Raw genomic sequence first — 21,919 nt, 5'->3', positions numbered from 1 at the left:
AACTCTGAACCGGTGACATCATTCTTAAATCTCTACATCTTTTAAAGCTATACTTTGACTTCAAAACTGTGCAAGATCCTTTAACGTTGTTATTACCGAAAATAATCTTGCAATTCTTTTCAAGATATCAAATTTTCATCACACTTCCAACCAGTCAACTTCGACTTTTCAGATTAACCTTATTATAACCTTGACATATACGTTCTTGTTACTGGGGAACCTTTCATGTTCCACCACATTAGCAGTAAACTTACCAACAACTTCACTGATCTTTGACTTTTTGAAAAATTATTATATTTATCGAAACCCCATCATTTACTCATCTGCATCTTATAACAAGAATTGTCTTGCCAATTACTGGGAATCAGCAATCAGTATTTTGAAATCTCACAGCATGTCTACTCCAACAGTTATATGTGTACATATAACATCTATCTCCTATACTTACGTACTTTGAATGTGAAGTTTCCGAAAAACACCTTAAACCGCGAAATAGTTCTCGAAATTTTAAAAAGTACTGATGAAGCAGCAAAAACTGTAAACGACCTTAACAGTAAAAAGTTTGATGATAAAGAATAGTGTGTTGGCAAAGCTCAGAAAAAGAAAAGGTTTGGAACTGGAAAACGAATTGAGCAAAGTATGAAGGAGGCTGTGGATAAATCACAAGGACGATACCTGCCTTTCAAGAATCCAAATGATTCAGTATTTGCTGAAGCCATTAACGAATACCTTGCTTCCGAATCTAAACCCTTTCGGACAATATTTTTCATCATCCTCTGATATTAGAAATTCTAAGATATCATCATATCTTTCATTATAAATATCCTCCATATTTCTGGAGATAATTCCATAATCATTCTTATCGGAAATCAATTTTCTCCTTATGATATCTGTGTTACATCATAAAAGAAACTATTTTAGTTTCTAAATTCTAAAACCTTCGAGTTTAAAATATGAATATTTTTGAAGTGGTGTTGGGATCTGAAGCATGAGTTAGTATAATATAATGACACTTGATCAACGTGATTATATTACAGTAAGTCATGCTGAGTTTCTAAATGGAACGTGATGATTCACAGATCATAACATCATCATATGCTATGTCATATGACTCTTGTATTCTAGTTAATCTCTAAGAATATCAAGAAAATATTTTCTTGATGATTCGGTCTTTTCCGAATATTCTGGTAATTTGACAAATCAAAATCGTGCCATTACAATTTCCTTCTTAGAACATTAACTATGTTCATTTCAAAATCCATACCTACGAATTCTGAACCATTACAAGCAATGCTTAGTCACAAGAAGAAGAAACGAAGGGACAAAACTCTGAAATAGAAATTGGGGTATAAATCGAAGCAAATAAAAGAAAGCATTAACTAGGGATGATAATAATTATAGAAGACAGAAGCAGGAACTTTGAAATATAAGGGAAAATATAAAGCCTGACAACAACACATACATTACAAACCGTGTATATCAATGCGTATAGCAATATAAAGACACGGGAGAATGAAAAATACTATAACCCCAAGGTAATAGTAGAAGAAAATAATTTTCTCTGGTGGCAGATGAAAAAGAAGAATGAAAGATACGATAGCCAAGAAAATATCAAGAATCAGAACTGGATTAAGCATTTCACAATCTTTTGGAAGTATGAAATAAGGAAGAAGATGTAGGAGTGGTGAAAATTATGAAACGGAAGTGGTTAATTTATAGCAAAATATCAGACATAGCAATCGAGGCAGATTACGTATTTAAAGGAAATCTTAATTTCCTTAAATTTTAAAGAATCAAATCTTATTTAGATTATGAAGATTTTCTATTCCTTAAATTACAGAAATCAATCGTTAATACGTCAAGAGTTAAGACGAATCTCTATTCTTCATTTCACTCTTTTACGATAAATTCTCTCATACGCTTCGAATAATCGGATTGTTTTATCCATATTATTCAACGGTGATAAAACTCTATTTATCAACACATATACGTCATGAAAACATTTTTATTGTTAGTCATGACGACCTCACTCAAATTTCGGGACGAAATTTCTTTAACGGGTAGGTACTGTGATGACCCGGAAATTTCTGACCAAATTTAAACTTAATCTTAGTATGATTAACATTTCCGACACGATAAGCAAAGTCTGTAAAACTGAATCTCAAAATTTTTGAACTACTTTCATATATTCAAATACCTTTCGGTTGTTCTTGACAATTCGCGAACTATTATATGTATATAGATACATATATATATACTATAACTTGAAAACGTAACAATGTATTAATTGTTTGATACTGTACATTAAACTTATTGGTTTAAATATTTATTTGAATATATATGATAAGTTGGAATATTAATTGTATGAATAATTTGCGACGTATATTTAAAACGTGTTTATGAATGTTGAAAATATATATTAACTTGGTCATAAAATGATTTGTTATTATACATATATTAACAAATAGCGAGACAATGATTTATAAAAGTAAATGACCAAAACACTCGAAAGTTTAAGATACACTTTGAATGATATAGTTTATTGATAATTTAAGACTATATTTTGACAAAGGTACGAGTCACAAAACGTAAATTGCGAGTTTTCTAAGCGTACGAAAATGCGTTCGAGAAACCAGAACCGGGACATAAGTCGAGTGACAACGTATGAGTCATTGGAACGAAAATTACAAGTCAACTATGCACATGAATTTAATATAATATATAATTAATTATTTAAATTAAATATATTATATATATTATATTTAAATATGTCGACAAACAAAACAACAAAAAAATTTGTGAGCTGGATTTTGGGGCCATGCGATCGCATGGAAAATAGGCATAAAACCCATGCGATCGCATGGGGTCAGATTTCAGGAAAAGTCTATAAATTGAATTCGTTTTTGCTCGATTACATACACATATATCCTCAGCTCTCTTTATATATTATTATTATTATTATTATTATTATTATTATTATTATTATTATTATTATTATTATTATTATTATTATTATTATTATTATTATTAATAATTAATATTATACATAAAATACTACGACGAGGTCATGAGTGTGTCACTTCAAAACAAGCTTTTCGAACGGGATAGAGCTAAGGAAATTATGGGTTATAGCTATGGAGGTTATGGGTAATATTCGTAGGTATTGTTTGCAAGTCAAACCTAGTGTTTATCATCTCTGTTGCGTCTACGTACTTTCCTGCAATATTGAATCACAATATTGATACGTGAGCATTCATATCTTATCTTTTATATATTAATAGTGTATACATGTCTAGTGCTCGAGTATATATATTTATGCATGCTTGTATGCTAAATTTCGTCGTTAAACAGTTTATGATGAATCACGAATTAAATACATATATTACTGATAAAAGGTATATGATATGCATGTTTTTAGAAAGCTGGCAAAAAATCAATAACTTTTCATTTAGAAATCGCGTAATTTCGATGAACGAATCAAAAGATATGGTCAACTGAATTATGATTGACGTTAATTGGAATTGCTTTTGAATCTGCAATTAATATTTAAACAACTTGTTTGTAAGATTGATAAATTGGATTTTTGAATATTACCAACCGAGTAAATGAATCCTTATATAAGGTACGTCTCGTTTTATTGAACTATTATCAAAATTGGCCTTTTGAAATGACTTTGGATAACTTTTGTATGTCGATCTCGAGCATTAGGATTGTGATACACTATGACCTGACCTAGCTTGATAGACATTTATTGACCAACATATGTTCTCTAGGTTGAGATCTACGGTTATTTGGTAATCCGAGTTTCAGTCACATTTTGGTGAACGACTTTATATGCTGCTAAGGTGAGTTTCATTTGCTCCCTTTTTAAATGCTTTTGCAATATATATTTTTGGGCTGAGAATACATGCACTTTATTTTAAACAATGGACACAAGTACATACTAAATTCTATACTGAGTTTGAACCGAAAATTCCTTAGCTTTGGTAACTAGTAACTGCCGGTTATAAGAACTGGTGGGCGCGAGTAGTAGTATATGGATCCATAGGGCTTGATATCCCCGTCCGAGCTAGAGCACTAGCCTTTTAACGGACGTATGCTATTTGAGAAGCGTACACGTTGGTTTGCGTGTATTATTAAGATGATTATACAAAGGGTACAAATTATATATACGTTAAATTTAGTTACCAGGGTGCTCAATTTCGTAGAATATTTTGATAAACGTTTCTGGATTGAACAACTGAAATCTTGTGATCCACCTTTATGTACAGATTATGCAAAACATTGAAACTATGAACTCACCAACCTTTGTGTTGACACTTGTTAGCATGTTTATTCTCAGGTTCCCTAGAAGTCTTCCGCTGTTTGCTTATATGTTAGACAAGCTATGTGCATGGAGTCTTACATGGCATATTTTCAAGGAAACGTTGCATTCACCAAATCATCACCATGTATATTATTTTGACTGCATTGTCAACGGAAGTACTATTGTAAACTATTATTTACAGTGATTGTCTATATGTAGAAATCATCAGATGTCGAAAACCTTTGATTTAAATATTCATTTATGGTGTGCCTTTTCAAAAGAATGCAATATTTACAAAACGTATCATATAGAGGTCAAATACCTCGCAATGAAATCGATGAATGACGTGTTCGTCCATATGGATTTGGAGCGATCGTCACATATATATTTATATAAAGAGAGATTGAGACGAGTGAAGATGGATGAATGAATTCAGCTCGACCCAAAAACGCGTTTTAAAGCATTTGAGCTCACCTAACCCCCTCATGCGATTGCATGAGGATTGTGTGGAGATCTCATGCAATCGCATGAGACATAAATTTCAATTCACAATCGCACGCCATAACTTTATGAAATATATATATATATATATATATATATATATATATATATATATTATTTAATATATAATATATTTAATCTTTAGAATTAATTAAATATTATATTATATTCTCGTGCATAGTTGATTTGTAATTTTAGCACTGATGAGTTGTACGTTGACGCTCGACATACGTGCCAGTTCCGGTTTTTCGAACGCATTTTTGTACGCTTAGAAAACTGGTACTTTATGTTTCGTGTAATGTACCTTTGTCAATAACAAGACTCAAATCAATGAAAAATTATCCCACTCAAAGTATAACTTATTCATTTGAGTGTTTTGGTCATTTACTTCTATAAATCGACGTCTCGTTGTTATCAAAATGTATTATTTTAAATCAAAACGTTTTATGACTAAATTAATATATATATATATATATATATATATATATATATATATATATATTCATTTAGAATTATAAATTTATACATGATATATATGTTTGAAATATTTATCTAATAATAAGATTGTTAGTTTTTCCAAAATAATCATATTTCAAAGATTAGTATATATAATCATTTAAATAATAGAATTTACTATGTCGTATTACGTTTACATTCTTGAAACGTTATATATATATATATATATATATATATATATATATATATATATATATATATATATATATATATATATATATATATATATATATATATATATATATATAATATAAAACTTAAATTCTTCTAATTATATAAAATCAATTTATCCTTATAAAATAATAGATTATAATAATTCAGTTTTTGAAATCGTTTTCTCACATTTGAAAAATAGGCCAGTCGAATATTATGAAATCCAATTCTCCACTAACTTTTGTCTAACGTTCGTCAATTGACACATTTGTTCTTATATGTAAATCACTTTACCAAATATTCCGAATACCGTTAAAAGAAAAGGTTTCTTAAATCAATGTGGACCTCTTAACAGAGATTCGTAATCGTACAATAAATCTGATAAATCAATCATTTGATATTATTTTCTAATTCCATTGATAAACATATTGAAACAAATACGTTCATGTAAAATATTATACATTTAAATACTTTGTTAACATTTCAAATTATAATATATACACATATATATATATAATCATATCCGTGTAATTAATGGTTCCTGAATCGTCGGAATTTGGTCGAGATTAAATGAATGTATGAACACAGTTTAAAATTCTCAAGATTTAACTTAACAAACTTTGCTTATCGTGTCGGAATAATATAAAGATAAAGTTTAAATTTGGTCGGAAATTTTCGGGTTGTCACACTGATGATGATTATGCTCCAAGGCAGGTAGAGATTCCAGTACCAGATGTACCCCCATTTGTCCCACTTAGGCGGTCTACCCGAGACCGTCATCCTTCTATTAGATATTCTGCTGATGAGTATGTATTACTCACTGATGGGGGAGAGCCAGAGTGTTATGCAGAAGCTATGAAAGATGAGCATAAGAAAGAGTGGGGTGAAGCCATGCAAGATGAGATGAATTCCTTACATGAGAACAATACTTATGAGTTGGTGAAGTTACCTAAAGGCAAGAGAGCTTTGAGAAACAAATGGGTGTTCAAAGTGAAGACAGATGAGCTTACTTCACAACCAAGGTACAAAGCTAGGTTAGTTGTTAAAGGATTCAGCCGGAAAAAGGGTATTGATTTTGATGAGATTTTCTCTCCGGTCGTGAAGATGAGATCTATTCGAGTGGTTCTTGGGTTAGCTGCTAGTCTTGATCTTGAGGTTGAACAGATGGATGTCAAGACTGTTTTTCTTCACGGTGATTTGGATAAGAAAATCTACATGATGCAACCTGAAGGTTTTCGGGTTAAGGGTACAGAAAATTATGTTTGTAGACTTTAGAAAAATCTATATGGGTTGAAGCAAGCACCGAGACAGTGGTATAAGAAGTTTGAGTCGGTTATAGGAAAGCAAGGCTACCGAAAGACAACTTCAGATCATTGTGTTTTCTTTTAGAGGCTTGGTGATGATGATTTCATCATAATGTTGTTATACGTTGATGATATGTTGATTGTTGATAAAAATATTAAAAGAATTGCGCAGTTGAAGCGAGAATTGAGCAAGTCTTTTGCTATGAAAGACTTGGGGCCAGCAAAACAGATTCTTGGCATTCAGATTTCTAGAGATAGAGGTGCGCATATATCAGAAGAGCAATACATTGAAAAGGTGCTTAGTAGGTTCAACATGAAGAATGCTAAAGTGGTTAGTTCCCCTCTTACTACAAACTTTAAGCTAACAGATAGAGATTGCCCTACTTCAAAGGAGGATGTTGAGGAGATGGAGAAAGTTCCATATGCTTCAGCGGTTGGTAGCTTGATGTATCCTATGGTGTGTACTAGGCCTGATATAGCTCATGCGGTAGGTGTTGTTAGTCTGTTTATGTCAAATCCGGGTAAGAAGCATTGGGAAGCAGTTAAATGGATTATGAGATACTTACGAGGTACTTCAAAGTTGGATATCACATTTGGAAATGGAGAGCTGATGCTTGTTGGTTATACAGACTCAGATATGGCAGGAAACAAAGATAACATGAAATCCACTTCTGGATATTTGATGATTTTCTCAGGGGGAGCAGTTTCATGGCAATCAAGGTTACAAAAGTGTGTTGCATTGTCTACAACCAAGGCTGAGTATATGGCAGCAACAGAAGCGTGCAAAGAACTATTGTGGATGAAAAGGTTTCTACAAGACCTTAGGTTTAAGCAATCACGATATGTGGTTCTTTGTGATAATGAGAGTGCGATTCATTTGGCTAGAAATTCTATGTATCATAAGCGGACAAAACATATAGATGTGCGGTATCATTGGATTAAAGAACGTCTTGAAGATGGTTCGTTTGAACTTGATAAAGTTCACACCGATGATAATGGTTCCGACATGTTCACAAAGGCTTTAGCAAGTGAGAAGCTCAAGGTATGTTGCTCGATCGTCGGGATGGCGATTCCTTCCTCATAATTGGAAAGGGGAAGATTTGTTGGGTTTTTTTTATATGTTTCCAAATATGAGGAAACTTATCTCTAGCCCAAGCCCAACAAATTTAGGCCCAAGATGAAGTTTGACCTGGTCAACATCTGAGTGCATTATTTGAATCAGTTGTGTGCAGCTGTTCTTTGACTATCAAGAGAGAGAGAGAAAGAGAGAGAGAGATCAAAAAGCAATCAAGAAAAAGAGAGAAAAACCTCAAATCCCGTTTTTGTGTACAGCAGCTCAGAAAAGAGACGATCCCCGGAGATCCGACCGTTGAATCTTCACAATTTTTGGGATGTGTCTTCCTGACATCAGTGCCAACATTTTCAACCGTTGAATTCGTCTAATAAGGTCTGTAGGTCATGATTTTGCTGCTGGAACAGAGAGCAGATTATTGGGTGATTCATTCATCTTTTGTCTTTAATTTCTTCATATACTTGTTGATTATTGTTGTTTAAGAGTATGATGATGTTGTATGCCTCTAGTTGATCTAGAGAAGGATTATTGTATTGCTCTCCTTGTTGATGATAGTGAAGTTTAAGTGGCTTACGAGTCCCGTGGTTTTTACTCTCGATTTTGAGAGGTTTTCCACGTAAAAAGTCTTGTGTGTATTGTGTGTGCTTGATTATTGCTTAGCTACTGATTTGCTACTGATTTGGTATTGTTTAGCTACTGATTTGGGTTGGATTTGGTATAGCTTGTTTGTTAGCATCCTCACGGGTTCATACGGGTCGGGAAAGTGTTGGTCAAACGAGTTTGTTTCTGCTTTGTAGATTGTCCGTTGTGATTTATTTTCCCATCACTATTGTCACGAAGTACATCTAATGTAACGTGCATAAATATTTGACAAGGTAATATATTGTATATATGATGTTAATTTGGGGCGCTAAGTGCAACTATTAGATACATATACAAACTTACAACGTACGTACGTAATTACACGAACTACATGAAAGCTAAATAAAAGGATAGCCATACGTACAGACAAAGTGTTGAATAAAATTCTCTTAAACGCTGACTTTTTCTATTTTTGATTAGTTTTCTAATTTCTTCTAATCCAAAGATAACAATCTCTATTGTTCTCTTTTTGATAAATCGAGGTGGTAAAGGTTGTTGTATTATACGTATTCATGTCATGGATAAAATCTGCAATGCAAAAAGCTGTCGAATTACCTGGCGGCGTGATCAAAGCTGCTGTCCGTACTTACACCGAAAACGTCATTCATCACGCTGGAAACTCTGTTGCCGATGCCGCTAAGATGTTTCACGTTGACCGTTTTGTACGACCCTATTATAATTCCTTATTGTTCTTAAATATTTGTGTCGTCTAATGTCTACCGTAAGATATTGTGTTTTAGTACATGTATAAAATGTATCATAACTTTATGGGTAAATGCTTGCATGAAATGGTTACGTATTGTCAAAAATGTATCATAACCAAGTTAACTTTTGAATCATTCTAATTTTGAAGTTCAGTTTTTACGTTCATTGAACACGTCTATTGATTTATGATGATGGTTCGAGTTCGTTACGTCGTCTTAACATGTACTCTGTAATGTGTTACATTTCGATTATAGAGTTAGAAGTTAGATATATTCTATTTCTGATCTAAGGCAGTATATATTTTTTTCTGCATTGCCTGCATTTGGATAAAATCTTTTTAGTACGAGATATATGGATAATATTACTAATAGTAGAATTCGAAAGAGTTCAATAATAATACTGTTTATGTCAAAAACACAGGTTACTCAGAAAATACAAAGCTTTAGTGATGCAGCTACAAGTCTTGAAGAAGTTTCGGTTTCTTGTAAAGGGGAAGAAAGAGTAGAGTTGTTAAGAAGTTGGTTAGTTGCTCTACGAGAATTCGAAAGAGTAGATGAAAATTATGTTGAGAACGATAGAAAAAGTTTAGAGGATCCTCGAACGTTAACTGATAAGAATGTTACGCCTGGCAACTCTGCAACTATGGTAATTGAGAAATAAAAAAACCTTGTTTTTGTGTTATTTTCTTATATGAACAAATAAATTATTTTGTTTGATACTGTCACTCTTACATTTGTTTGTTTTGAATAACTATCATCAGTTTACCTATGATTTATTTGTTCTTTTTCGACAGATTCTATACTATGACTCTGATCTTGGTAGTGTACCAATGAAATTTCGTGATGTTTTCCTTCAGAGTCAAGCTCTCGAAGGCATGACAATGTCCATGGTAAGTATATAAGCCAATAAACTTCTTCTCTTGAATAAAATAATCGACAATATCTATTAAAATAACAGTTTATAAAATTTACTGATGTATATAGAGACCGCTGACCCTTTAAAGTGTATTTAATATGTCTGTGAAACCTGTTTTGTTGTCAATACTAAAGTTTTCAGTATTGATGTACAAGACATTTTAATCAGTGTGCAATACGACGATAAGTGATTATGAAGCGTAGATCTGGGATTTAATTAGCTACTCACATTTTATCAGTAGACTGCCTTAGGAAATACAATGGCTATTGAATTCTTTATTACTGTTTACTTACCACATCTAGCTAGATCATTTTAGGTAAAGTTCGTCATCATGTTTTTTGATCGCAAGTTAATTAGCGCTTTTTTTTAATTATTAAGATACATGTTTTTTTTTGTATTTGCTGATTAATGGAGTTTAACCGCAGGTTCACTCTTTTGTCTGACTCAGATTCTTCAGGAACCAAATGAGGAAGAAATTTTTTTATTGCGCGAAATATTTAGGTAGCAGTTTTCATAAATCTGATTATCTGGTTTATTTGGTTTTATGCACTTTAGACAAAGATATTTACTAATTGAGAACTATTTGATCTCATAGAACTTATTCCCAAACGCAAAATGTAGAGTGTGTCGACTAAACGTACTTATGATTGTTTTATTTTTTCTGGATGCAGGTTGTGTCTAACAAGAGGGAAGGGAGTTCATGATGTTCTGGTCGAAAAGATACACGATCTTGCCAAAACATTCTCAGTTTACGGTGATGAGATGCTGGTAATATCATCACTTGTACACTTTTGTGTTTAGAGAAACTTTTCTGACCCATTTTGAAACGGGTCAAACGGGCAAAGTAATCAAAAATCTGAACTAATAGGGAACAGTTTGTTGGCGTTTTATTTTTGAATGCAGAGAACTTCCTAAATTATTTATTTGAAAAATCAGGTTATTTTCATTTTAAACAAATTCAAAATCAGTTAGGAGGTTTTTGGTTAACCAGACCCAATCTCCCATTTTGACCTGGATTTATCCCTACTTTTTTGCCACCCCTAACTACACAAAGGTTTTACTTATGGATTACTCACAACTGATGTCAGGTAAAGAAAGATCAATTGCTTCAATTTGCTCAAACTGCAATTACTGGACTGAAAGAAACTGCTGACGTGGCAAGGTAGGTGTGGAAAATGTATACTCTGCTTAAATATTTTTTTACATAAGACCACTTCCTATCATGGCTGAAATCCTCATCCTGTTTACTGTCACATAAGCGGCCCATCAGCACGAATAGAGTATAACTAACTCATACTAAGGCTCTGTTCCAGAGTATTTTGTTTAAAAAAAAAAGAAAGGAAGAGAAATGATTGTTTCAAGAAAGAAAAGAAAGTGAATGATTTGCAATTAAAATAAACTTGGGAACAGAAGAGATATATGAACGCTTCTTTTCAATCCAAATCTGCCCAATTTGAAAGGAAACTTATGACTGAAAATTAGACTCAATTCCCCGTCCCCTTCACTTCTTTTCTTCCCTACAAAAATCTCAGGAACACCTCTTTTTCTATACAATCTTTCTCCTTCTTTCTAAATCTCTTCTTTTCATTCCAAAAATAAACTTGGGAACAAACCCTAAGCACTACCCATCATAACAATTAACAAACACTACCTATATTAATTATTATTAATTTATAATAAAAGTACAACCTTATAAAGCTTAATGTACAGCTTTTGCATCAAAAAATACTCTTCATTAGTAATTTGGTTTCTTGTTTACACTGAGTTTTGTTCTCCTTTCTAAATGATCACTGAATTACTAATTTTGAGTATTTTGTTAAACCTCAGTCTAGATTCTGAAATCTCACAAATACAACAAAGCTTGAACGGAATGAAATGCCAAAGATCTGTAATTACGGGCCATGTGGATTCTTCTGAATCAGCAACCAATGCATCATCAAAGGTGATCCTATTATTCTTATGGAAACTCCTGTTCAATAGAATTTTTGGGAGTATTAAAGTGCTGATTATCAAGTTTTGGAAGAAGAAAAAAAGAGAAGATAAACAGTTAATTTTGATGCAGGAAACAGAAGAATATGTTGCCCAGATCCAATTGTGTTGCAGACTAAAGTCTCTTTTATTACAGAAAAGATTGTTGACTAAAGGGGATACACCAGAGACTCATACTAAGAAAGTACTTTAAGTTCATCATAATCTTGAACTTTGATATTTATGGAAGCTACTCCTTAGTGATATGCTCATGATTACCATAACGGTTAAACAGATGAGGTTTTCCTACTCGTTAGATGTGCGGGGTCTATCCAGATTATCTTATGACCTTTTCTGACCTTTTTTCCTGGTCACCATATGATATGCTTGCACTCAGGTTTGAAAAACAGGATCCCAACAGCTAGAGTGACTCAAAGCTTCAAAAATGGGTCCATTGAGTTTACCAGAAGACCCAAATGGGTCCAAGAACATAATATAATAAATTACTTGAAGACCCAAATGAGTCCAATCACATAATAGAAGATTACATGAAGACCCAAATGGGCTTACTTCAAAAAATTCGTATTCGACAAGCGATTTTACACGATTTTTTTGACGTGCGTTATTCGAGCGCGTTTTCGAGACGCGTTTTTTCGACGAGCGTTTTTTACGCTCATTTTTTGACGGTTTTCGACGCGTTTTCCTCGCCTGTTTTCGACGCTCGTTTTTTACGCGCATTTTCGACCCAGGTTTTTCGACGCGCCTTTTTGAGAGGCATTTTCTACTCGTGTTTTTCGGCGCTCATTTTTTACGCGCGTTTTCGACGCATGTTTTCAACCAGCATTTTCGACACGCATTTTCGACCATCAATTTCGATGCGCGATATTCGCTGCGCGTCTATTGAGGCACATTTTTTTAGGCGTGTTTTCGACACTCGTTTTCAGGGCACGTGTTCGGAAGAGATACATCAAAAAATAAAAACAAGAACAATTTTACTAGCTCGACCCAACAGACCCGGGGTCTTGACCCAACCCAACCCGGGTCTCGACCTAACCCTTTTGACCCATGACCCGTTTTGACCCAAACCCATTTGATCTTTGACGTAACCTGACCCATCTCGACCCTTATACGCTAGACTAATATTCCGTATGAATATATCAATTTACATAATGGCTAAAGGGGGATACTTAATTTCTTCTTTAAGACCACCACATGGGCCAGTGTGTAGACATAAGATGTGTATTCTCTTTTGATATACGAATTGTCAAATAGCTTTTAATAAGACAAGCTTTTGTTATGACACTTCATGTCACGAAAAAATTGCCAAACATGATTGCACTTAGAGACGTTGTTTTAATCATTAAAAAGGCAGAGTAGATACATCATGTATAATCAGGACATTTTTAAATTTTATTTTTTTTTTAACTGCGATTTTTTGACATCAGTAGATCATCTATTTCAACGACCCTCATCATTTGCAAGTATCACACACGTTCGGCGGAAACCTGAACCCGATCGGCGGTACCCGGGAACACATCCATTCGGGCAGTGTTCCTGGGTAGAGGTCCGTGAATGAATCCGAAAAACCTCCCTATAGGGTCAATATATACCACCATTATTGATGTTCAGTTGTTTTAAAGAAAATCATGTCATCCGTAAGGATCGAACCCATGACCTCTTCCTATCCCATGACACAAAGTACATGGGAGGAACCGTTGTCCTTAGTTTATGGAATAGTGTACTTAGTCTGTTTATCTGATTATTATACAGGTGGATAAATTGAAACTTCTATATGAATCTCTGCATAACTCAGCCTACAAAACTGAAAAGAGAATTTCAGAGCATAGGTAATTATTTATCACTTTTATCCCTTTGTATTCGTGTAACTGATTTTGTGCGAACGAAACATACATAATACATCCATCACTAATGTGTTGTCAGGGTACAGAAAGAGGAAATTGTTATTTTCAGAGAAGCAAGAACCGGTGAACTCAGCCAAATCGAGAAGGTGTGTTGGTTATTGGTAGTTCACTTATTACCAGCATCTATTGATTATGTCATTTTACACTGAACTACATGTACTTTTTACATTTTATCAAATTTGTTTGGAAGTGTTTTTAACCTTCCAAACTGTCCTATTAACTGGGAACTTTGGCTAGCTGAATATCATAGTACTTTCACAGGATTTGGAAGCTGAAATTAGAGTGATTGAAAAGAAAAGAGACAAACTTGAAGCAGAACTACGAGAGGTAGCCTCGTTCTCTTTTGACTTTTTCTTGTTTTAAGTCTCTTAATCCAATAATTAGTCAGTGTAGAATTCATTCGACACAATGTTACTAGCAAACAAGAAGCACAAGCAGAGCACATACTACAAAAGTTAGAGAGAGAGAGAGAGAGAGAGAGAGAGGGGGGGGAGTTTTGATACATAATGTGACCCTTTTTTACCCAGACCCGTTTTGACCTGATCCAATTCAACCCAACCAGACCCAATTCTCAGGCATAATACTTATCATACTGTTATGCTGTTAAAATTTTTGCCACTTTATTTTGATTTCTACTATGGCTATGTTCTCAGAGTTCATAATTTTAATCCACATCAGTTTAATTTATTTGTCCCAATATTATGGCCAGCTTAGGAAAAATGAGCTATCTAATGACTAAAATCTCATCACTTATCACTTAACAACATTATAAAAGTATAGTAATTATAATACAACTATTTTGTAATAATAAGGCCTCCCTTAATCACAATATAAACCAGATTCTAATAAACTACAACGTATATGAGAATATAATCCCTTGTTTCTCTGTAGTAGAGCATCAAAAAGTTATAATCTGTAGTTAAACAATTATCACACTGTTACAGCTGTTTACATCGTCTGTTTAGGTTAATAACACATTGGCTGCTGCAAATGCTCGTCTCCAAGATGCAAGGGAAGAACGACTACAGTTCGATCAGGATAATAACGAGTTTCTTCTAAACTCTAACGAAAAGGTAAGATCCTTAGCCTAATATCATTGATCAACTATACTTATTACATTATCGTTATATCTTTTATAACTCTTTGCTCTATCTTTATCTTTATATCATATATTTAATAAATAAATGATATGGAGTAATATATAGGAAGATGAACTCTCAAAAACAATTATTTCATATAAAGCAGAAGCTGATACATGCAGTGCATTTATCAACTTTCTGGAAGCTACTTGGGCTTTTCAGTCCTCATTTGCGAAGCAAAAAGACAAGCAAGTCAAGTATGTCTTTTTTTTTTTTTTTTTTTTTTTTTTTGTGCGTATGAAGTTCATAAACACTTGCAGTCGATAATTATCATACTCTCATCTGACAACTTTCATGCTAATGGTTTATTATGGAATGTTAAAGTGATCAATTGCAGACCCATGAAGCTTACTTTGTGAACGCGACGATAAGATTTTTGTCTACATACAAGGTACTATATATATTAAGTAATCAATTGCAGAACCATATGGTTATATATGCATCTAACCTCATTTTAAACTTCAAACCAGGAGCAACTAGAGCCTACTGTCGACAATCTGAGGAAGCTTATAAAGGGTTTGAAAGGGTAAATCTTGATTGGTTCATAAAAGTGTCCCATAAGAGTACAGAATCATGCTTTAGTGGCATTTGTTAATTTGAACCCCGAACATTCTAAACACACAAAAGCAGAGGATTCTGTATCATGCAGCCAATAAGAGGGTCTCTGAGATTGCGTTTTGAATGTTTTCGAAATTGTTTTAAAAAAGTTTGTTCGAAAACTGTGTTCTTCCAAAGCAAAATGCAAGTAATCAGTTTTTGCTTTTCCGACACTTTTTTTGATTAGCGTTATGAAAACACGATAATCAAACAATTTTTAAATACACAATCCCAGTCACCCCCTAAAGGTCTTTAGTTCTAAAGCTTTATGTTACAATGGATGTAGATTGTAGAAAAAAGTGTGTGTGATAAATATCAAATTTAGCTTAAAAGTTTTTGGTTTGTGGAAGGTATCGGTATGTAATAGATCCGGACGAAGAATTTTTGCAAGATATCGAGCAAAGGGAAGATCTTGAGCAGGAATATTTGGATGCTGAAGCCAAGGTGTGATTACACCACTTCAATTAAATATTAGTACTACTGATTAGTTCCAACTTACCAATTGAAATATGCAGGTTATAAAAATATTCGATGCAGTCGAGAGCATTAAAGAGCTCTTTTATAGCGCGATCGACGACACTTCTAGGTAATGAGGCACCTAAAAACATCCAGTTGACTTCCGTCTTTTTTATGGATTTCCCCATGGTTAAAAAGACACCTTTATTTACTCAGATATACGCGACCTAATCAGATATTACCTACACCACTATTTTATCCTAATTCGTAAGAACTAAATTACACATGTTTATAACTACATAAAATACAGTGAATCGTAATGCTGAATAAGGATGATTCTTAGTTTTTTTTTTATTCTTTAAAACGAACTCACACACACCAATATGCCCATGACGGAGCTTGAACCCCCAACCTCCTTGGTGGAAAGGCTCCTTGAATGCTGTTAGGCTATAAACGCTTTGTTGAGTGATTTGTTTTAACATAAACCTTTATATGTGTAAAACTTATCGTCAGGAAAGGTGTTGAAATGGTTAACGAGCTATGCGATGATATCGAAAAGATTAAATGCGACTTCAAAACCATTAGAAGGCCAATTTTGAGGATTGAGATTCCAACCGATGAAGAGTTCTCAACAGCAACAGGGAGTCCTCAAGCAGTTGGAACACCATCTTCATCTTCTGGACGCGTAATGCAAGATCTTACGTCTGTTTTTTCTCAGAAATTGTTAATCAAGTTTCCTAGACAAAAACCATATATCCCCTTAGGTGGATCCCCAGAAAACTCACCTTTTTCACCAATGGAGAATGATACTAAATCAGCAGAAAACTCTCCATTATCAACCATGGAGGATGATTTTAAATCAGCAGAATACAAGCAACATAAATTGGAAGTTTTGGAATCTGAAAAGCCATCACAGTTTGATAAATATCTGTCAGATGTCGCCTTAAAAGTTGAGAATAAAACTATAAAAATGATGTCATCAGGCCATCATAATGAGGGTTCGGAGCAGTTAACGGTACCAGTGACTCAAGAAAGAAAAATGCAACCACAGGGTACATTAGACGATGAGACGGAATTAGTAGAGTCAGTTTTAAATCAAGAAATAGGTATGAACACTGAGACACAAAAGGTGGATATGGAATAACATCCAAAGCTTCTTTAGCTAATGAACAAAAGTTACTGGAGTAGAGAAGGTGAAAATGGGCGGGTCGGGAAGGTTGGAATAATGGATCAATACGTGACACCACCATATTTAATTCGATGATGTGTCGTCTATATATGTGGATGTCAATGGACGAATAATATCTTTATTGAACTTTTTTAAATCAGAATACATTTTAGTCGCCAAATTGAAATCATGACATGAGCATAGTGGAAACCGATATTCCCTTTATGACGTGGAACCAGGCTATTTGAATAAGTTTAGGTTTCCTTTATTTTAGGGGTTTAATTTCTTTTCCAAGTTCTAATTGCTTTAGTTAGTATAAATAGATCATGTAAGGCATCTATCTTCTAAATTAATTAAATATTTGCATTCCTTTATATTTTGTGAACGTATTCACAAGTTTTATCGCTATTTACCGAGAACGTTTGTCTTCCAAATCCTCCTCCGCATTACTTTATCGGGAAATTTTAATTTTATGTTACCTTTTTAGATTATTTACCCTATTTTAAACTACAACTAGCTTATAACCCGTGATTTCGCGGGATTTTACATAAAAACTTTTGTACTTGATTTAAATCATGCAACAAAATATGTCAACCTTATTCATATTGGTTTGCCAATGATCTTTATAAGTATGAGATAAATGTACTTTAGTAATTTGATTGGTTGTTATTCATGTTATATAATTGGTTGCTATTAGTGTTATAGATAATTATTAAAAAAGACATAAAAAGAACCAACACTATATATGCATAAAGCAATAGCATCAAGTTAGATAGTGAAAATGATTTTTATTTTTATTTTTTTATTTTTTTTTTAAAAGCCAATTTTTTTAAGAGCCAACACTTTATTGATTGATCAAAACTAGTTGTGGAGCCCTCGCTTCGCGCCGGGGGCTCCGTTTTGAATGCGAGTTAAAAAAAAAGTCTTGATCTATTTTGTAAAAAAGAATTTTTTTCGACATCTAACATTGAAGGGTTGTTCCTTTTGTGAAAGTTGCTTCTTTTAGCGTTCGAGTTTTATTTATAAAAAAAAAGGTTAGTAAAGTGGGGGTTCGATTTGTATTTTAATAAAAGTTAGGGGGTTAAGTTTGTGAAATTTGGAAAAAATATACGTATAAAGTGGGAGTTCGATTTCTATTTTAATAAAAGTTAGGGGGTTAAGTTTGTGAAAATTGAATATTAGTAAAAAAAAAGTGGGAGTTAGATTTCTATTTTAATAAAAGTTAGGGGGTTAAGTTTGTGAAATTTGAATATTAGTTAAAAAAAAAAAGTTAGTAAAGTGGGGGTTCGATTTGTATTTTAATAAAAGTTAGGGGGTTAAGTTTGTGAAATTTGAGAAAAAATATACGTATAAAGTGGGGGTGCGATTTGTATTTTAATAAGAGTATAAAGTGGGGGTGCGATTTGTATTTTAATAAAAGTTGGGGGGTTAAATTTGGGGAAAAATATACGTATAAAGTGGAGGTGCGATTTGTATTTTAATAAGAGTATAAAGTGGGGGTGCGATTTGTATTTTAATAAAAGTGGGGGGTTAAGTTTGCGGAAAGTGGAAGAAGGAATAGCACTATTCATTTGAGCTTTGTCTTTTAGAATAAAAGTTAGGGGGTTAAGTTTGTGAAATTTGGGAAAAAATATACGTATAAAGTGGGGGTGCGATTTGTATTTTAATAAGAGTATAAAGTGGGGGTGCGATTTGTATTTTAATAAAAGTTGGGGGGTTAAATTTGGGAAAAAATATACGTATAAAGTGGGGGTGCGATTTGTATTTTAATAAGAGTATAAAATAGGGGTGCGATTTGTATTTTAATAAAAGTGAAGGGTTAAGTTTACGGAAAGTAGAAGAAGGAATAGTACTATTCATTTGGGCTTTGTCTTTTAGATATAGGTATATAATGACTCACAAGATGTGAGCATATTACACCCCATGTGTAGTTATAGATTACAATTGGTACATCAAACATACACCAACATTTATACTTTTGAACATCATAACGATCTCAATTTGTCTTCTGACTTGAGACCCATGTCTTTCTTGGGTTCCATTTCCAAACTTCAAAGTAAGCCATCCTTTTTGTGCACCTATTTGATATCCAAAGGTGAGATAATACACGCAAACTCGTCAACAAATCTTCATCTAAAATATGCCTTCTTTTTCCTAGGGGGTGCATGGATTAGTTTATTACGCCTTTTGTGACGACCCGAAAATTTCCGACTAAATTTAAACATAATTTTATTTGGTTTCGACATGATAAGCAAAGTCGACTTAGTTGAATCTCAAAAATCTTTGAACTATTTATATGGATTTAGTTAATCCTTGACTATGCCCGACGATTCACGAACAATTGTTTGTAAATAAATATGTGTATATAAATATATATATATAGATATAAATGTAAATATACATAATAATGTGAAATAATAAAATGTAATTAAAACATTAGAATAAAGTAAAACAATATATTAGATAATAAAGATCTATGTAATATATATATATATATATATATATATATATATATATATATATATATATGATTGTTAAACATAATTAATATTATATGTATTATAATATTTATATAAAAAGTATAATTATTAAATATTAAATATTAAATATATATATTATATAACTAATACATAACACATAGTTAACAACATGTAATATTAATATATTAAATTTAAATTATAAGTTAAAATTTGTTATAGTAATATTATTATCATTTTCAATATTAATATCAAAGTTAATATTATTGATATTATATATATATATATATATATATATATATATATATATATATATATATATATATATATATATGATTGTTAAACATAATTAATATTATATGTATTATAATATTTATATAAAAAGTATAATTATTAAATATTAAATATATATATTATATAACTAATACATAACACATAGTTAACAACATGTAATATTAATATATTAAATTTAAATTATAAGTTAAAATTTGTTATAGTAATATTATTATCATTTTCAATATTAATATCAAAGTTAATATTATTGATATTATTATCACACATACGTATGAAATTTAATATATATAAATTGTTATATTATTATTATTACTAATATTATTATTATCATTAATAATATTAGTATTATAATTAGTATTATTATAAGTAAAATTATTATTATCAATATTTTAATTATTTATATCATTATTATTAGTATTAGTATTATTATTATTGTTGTATTACCTGTATTTTTTTTATAATATAAAAGGTAGTATGATTATTAATAAGTTTATTTACATAAATTAATTTATATAATAGATTAAATACAAAAGTGAACACATCATTTTCAGTATCTGCTTTTTAAATTTTGTTCTCTGATATATTATACAGCTAGTGAATTCCTGTCTAAATTTGTTACATGTCTATTTCAATCACGATATCAAACAGAATTTTACACTTTATAAATAATTTGCTGTATTTGAGAATGAAATTAAAAACAGAAAAGAAACCAGTTAAAAAGCTCGATACCCTCTGTTCCTTAACCATTTTATTGATAGCTCAAATTCGTAACAAATTCCAAAATATAATAATGCAGGGTTGTTAGTAATTGTCCAAATATTCTAACTGTAAGTTTCCAATCCCCAATTCGTTCTATTAATTTTGAATTTTGAAGTCAAAGTTAAATTTCAAAAAGTTAATATTTGTGTTCATCTTAAAATTCGAATTCATATTTGTAACATCCCGCGTTTTTCCGTTAAATTTATTTTAACACCGTCTTTTTTTTAAAAATAATATCCCTCGTTATTTAATTTTAACGTCACCCGTTTACACGAGCGTTTTTAAAATATTCGTTTGGTTAATTCCCGCACCCGCTTTGAAACTTGAGGGACTAAACTCGCCAAAGAGCCAAACTAGTTGACTAGGTCAACTAGTCAACTCCATCCTCCTCCATTCATTTTCATCTCCACCATCTTCATTACTTCCATCTTTTCTCTCAACCTTCAAACAAAAGATTCATCATCTAATTTCGATTTAGCAAGCAAACATCAAAACAAACTACATATTCATGATCCTCTTATCATCCTCTACGATTGGATACTAACTTCATTGATTTTGGGTAACATTTCTAAAACTCTAGATTTTCTCTAAATTCGTGTTTTTATACTTGAAATGGTGTTAGTTAGTGTCTATGGCTCGTGTGTAACATGAATATATATTTTGTTTGCTCGATTTGTTGATTTGAGTAACTAGTTTGAACTTTTGAAGTGGGTTAGCTTAATCTTTGATTTTGGATGATTAAAAGTTGTTTAATTGTTAAAGTTCATGTTTTAATTGTGTTACTAGTATCATTAGCTACATTTTGATGTGTAGGTTGATTAAGAAAACTTCAAAAACCCGATTAAGGATTTTGTGATGTTTGACTAGGGTTTGATAGTTCTTGACATGAACTTTTGATGCTTGAATGCCAGGAAATGTTAATTGTTAGTGTTTAGTAGTAATGTATGCTTCATTACCTTCAAAACGGCATATCATATGTGTAAATTGGTTGCCCGAATCATGAAATGCGTTTTACAAACTTGAAA

At 32.1% G+C, this 21,919-nt stretch overlaps 1 protein-coding gene across 1 annotated transcript; it reads left to right on the top strand.

Annotated features, from left to right (window-relative positions):
* Positions 1–9,006: 9,006 nt before the first annotated feature.
* On the top strand, positions 9,007–17,575 carry LOC139842064 (uncharacterized). The gene is made up of 17 exons (XM_071832242.1): positions 9,007–9,156; positions 9,620–9,844; positions 9,993–10,088; positions 10,563–10,615; positions 10,786–10,882; positions 11,203–11,276; positions 11,942–12,287; positions 13,853–13,929; positions 14,024–14,090; positions 14,266–14,331; positions 14,970–15,077; positions 15,210–15,340; positions 15,468–15,534; positions 15,614–15,669; positions 16,091–16,184; positions 16,256–16,326; positions 16,710–17,575. Exons 1-17 carry the CDS (start codon positions 9,007–9,009, stop codon positions 17,338–17,340), a joined length of 2,409 nt encoding a protein of 802 aa, XP_071688343.1. The 3' UTR covers positions 17,341–17,575.
* The last annotated feature ends 4,344 nt before the right edge of the window (positions 17,576–21,919 follow it).

This window comes from Rutidosis leptorrhynchoides, chromosome 4 (genome assembly GCF_046630445.1).
Source record: "Rutidosis leptorrhynchoides isolate AG116_Rl617_1_P2 chromosome 4, CSIRO_AGI_Rlap_v1, whole genome shotgun sequence".
NCBI lineage: Eukaryota > Viridiplantae > Streptophyta > Magnoliopsida > Asterales > Asteraceae > Rutidosis > Rutidosis leptorrhynchoides.
This window is presented reverse-complemented; position numbering and strand designations above follow the sequence as displayed.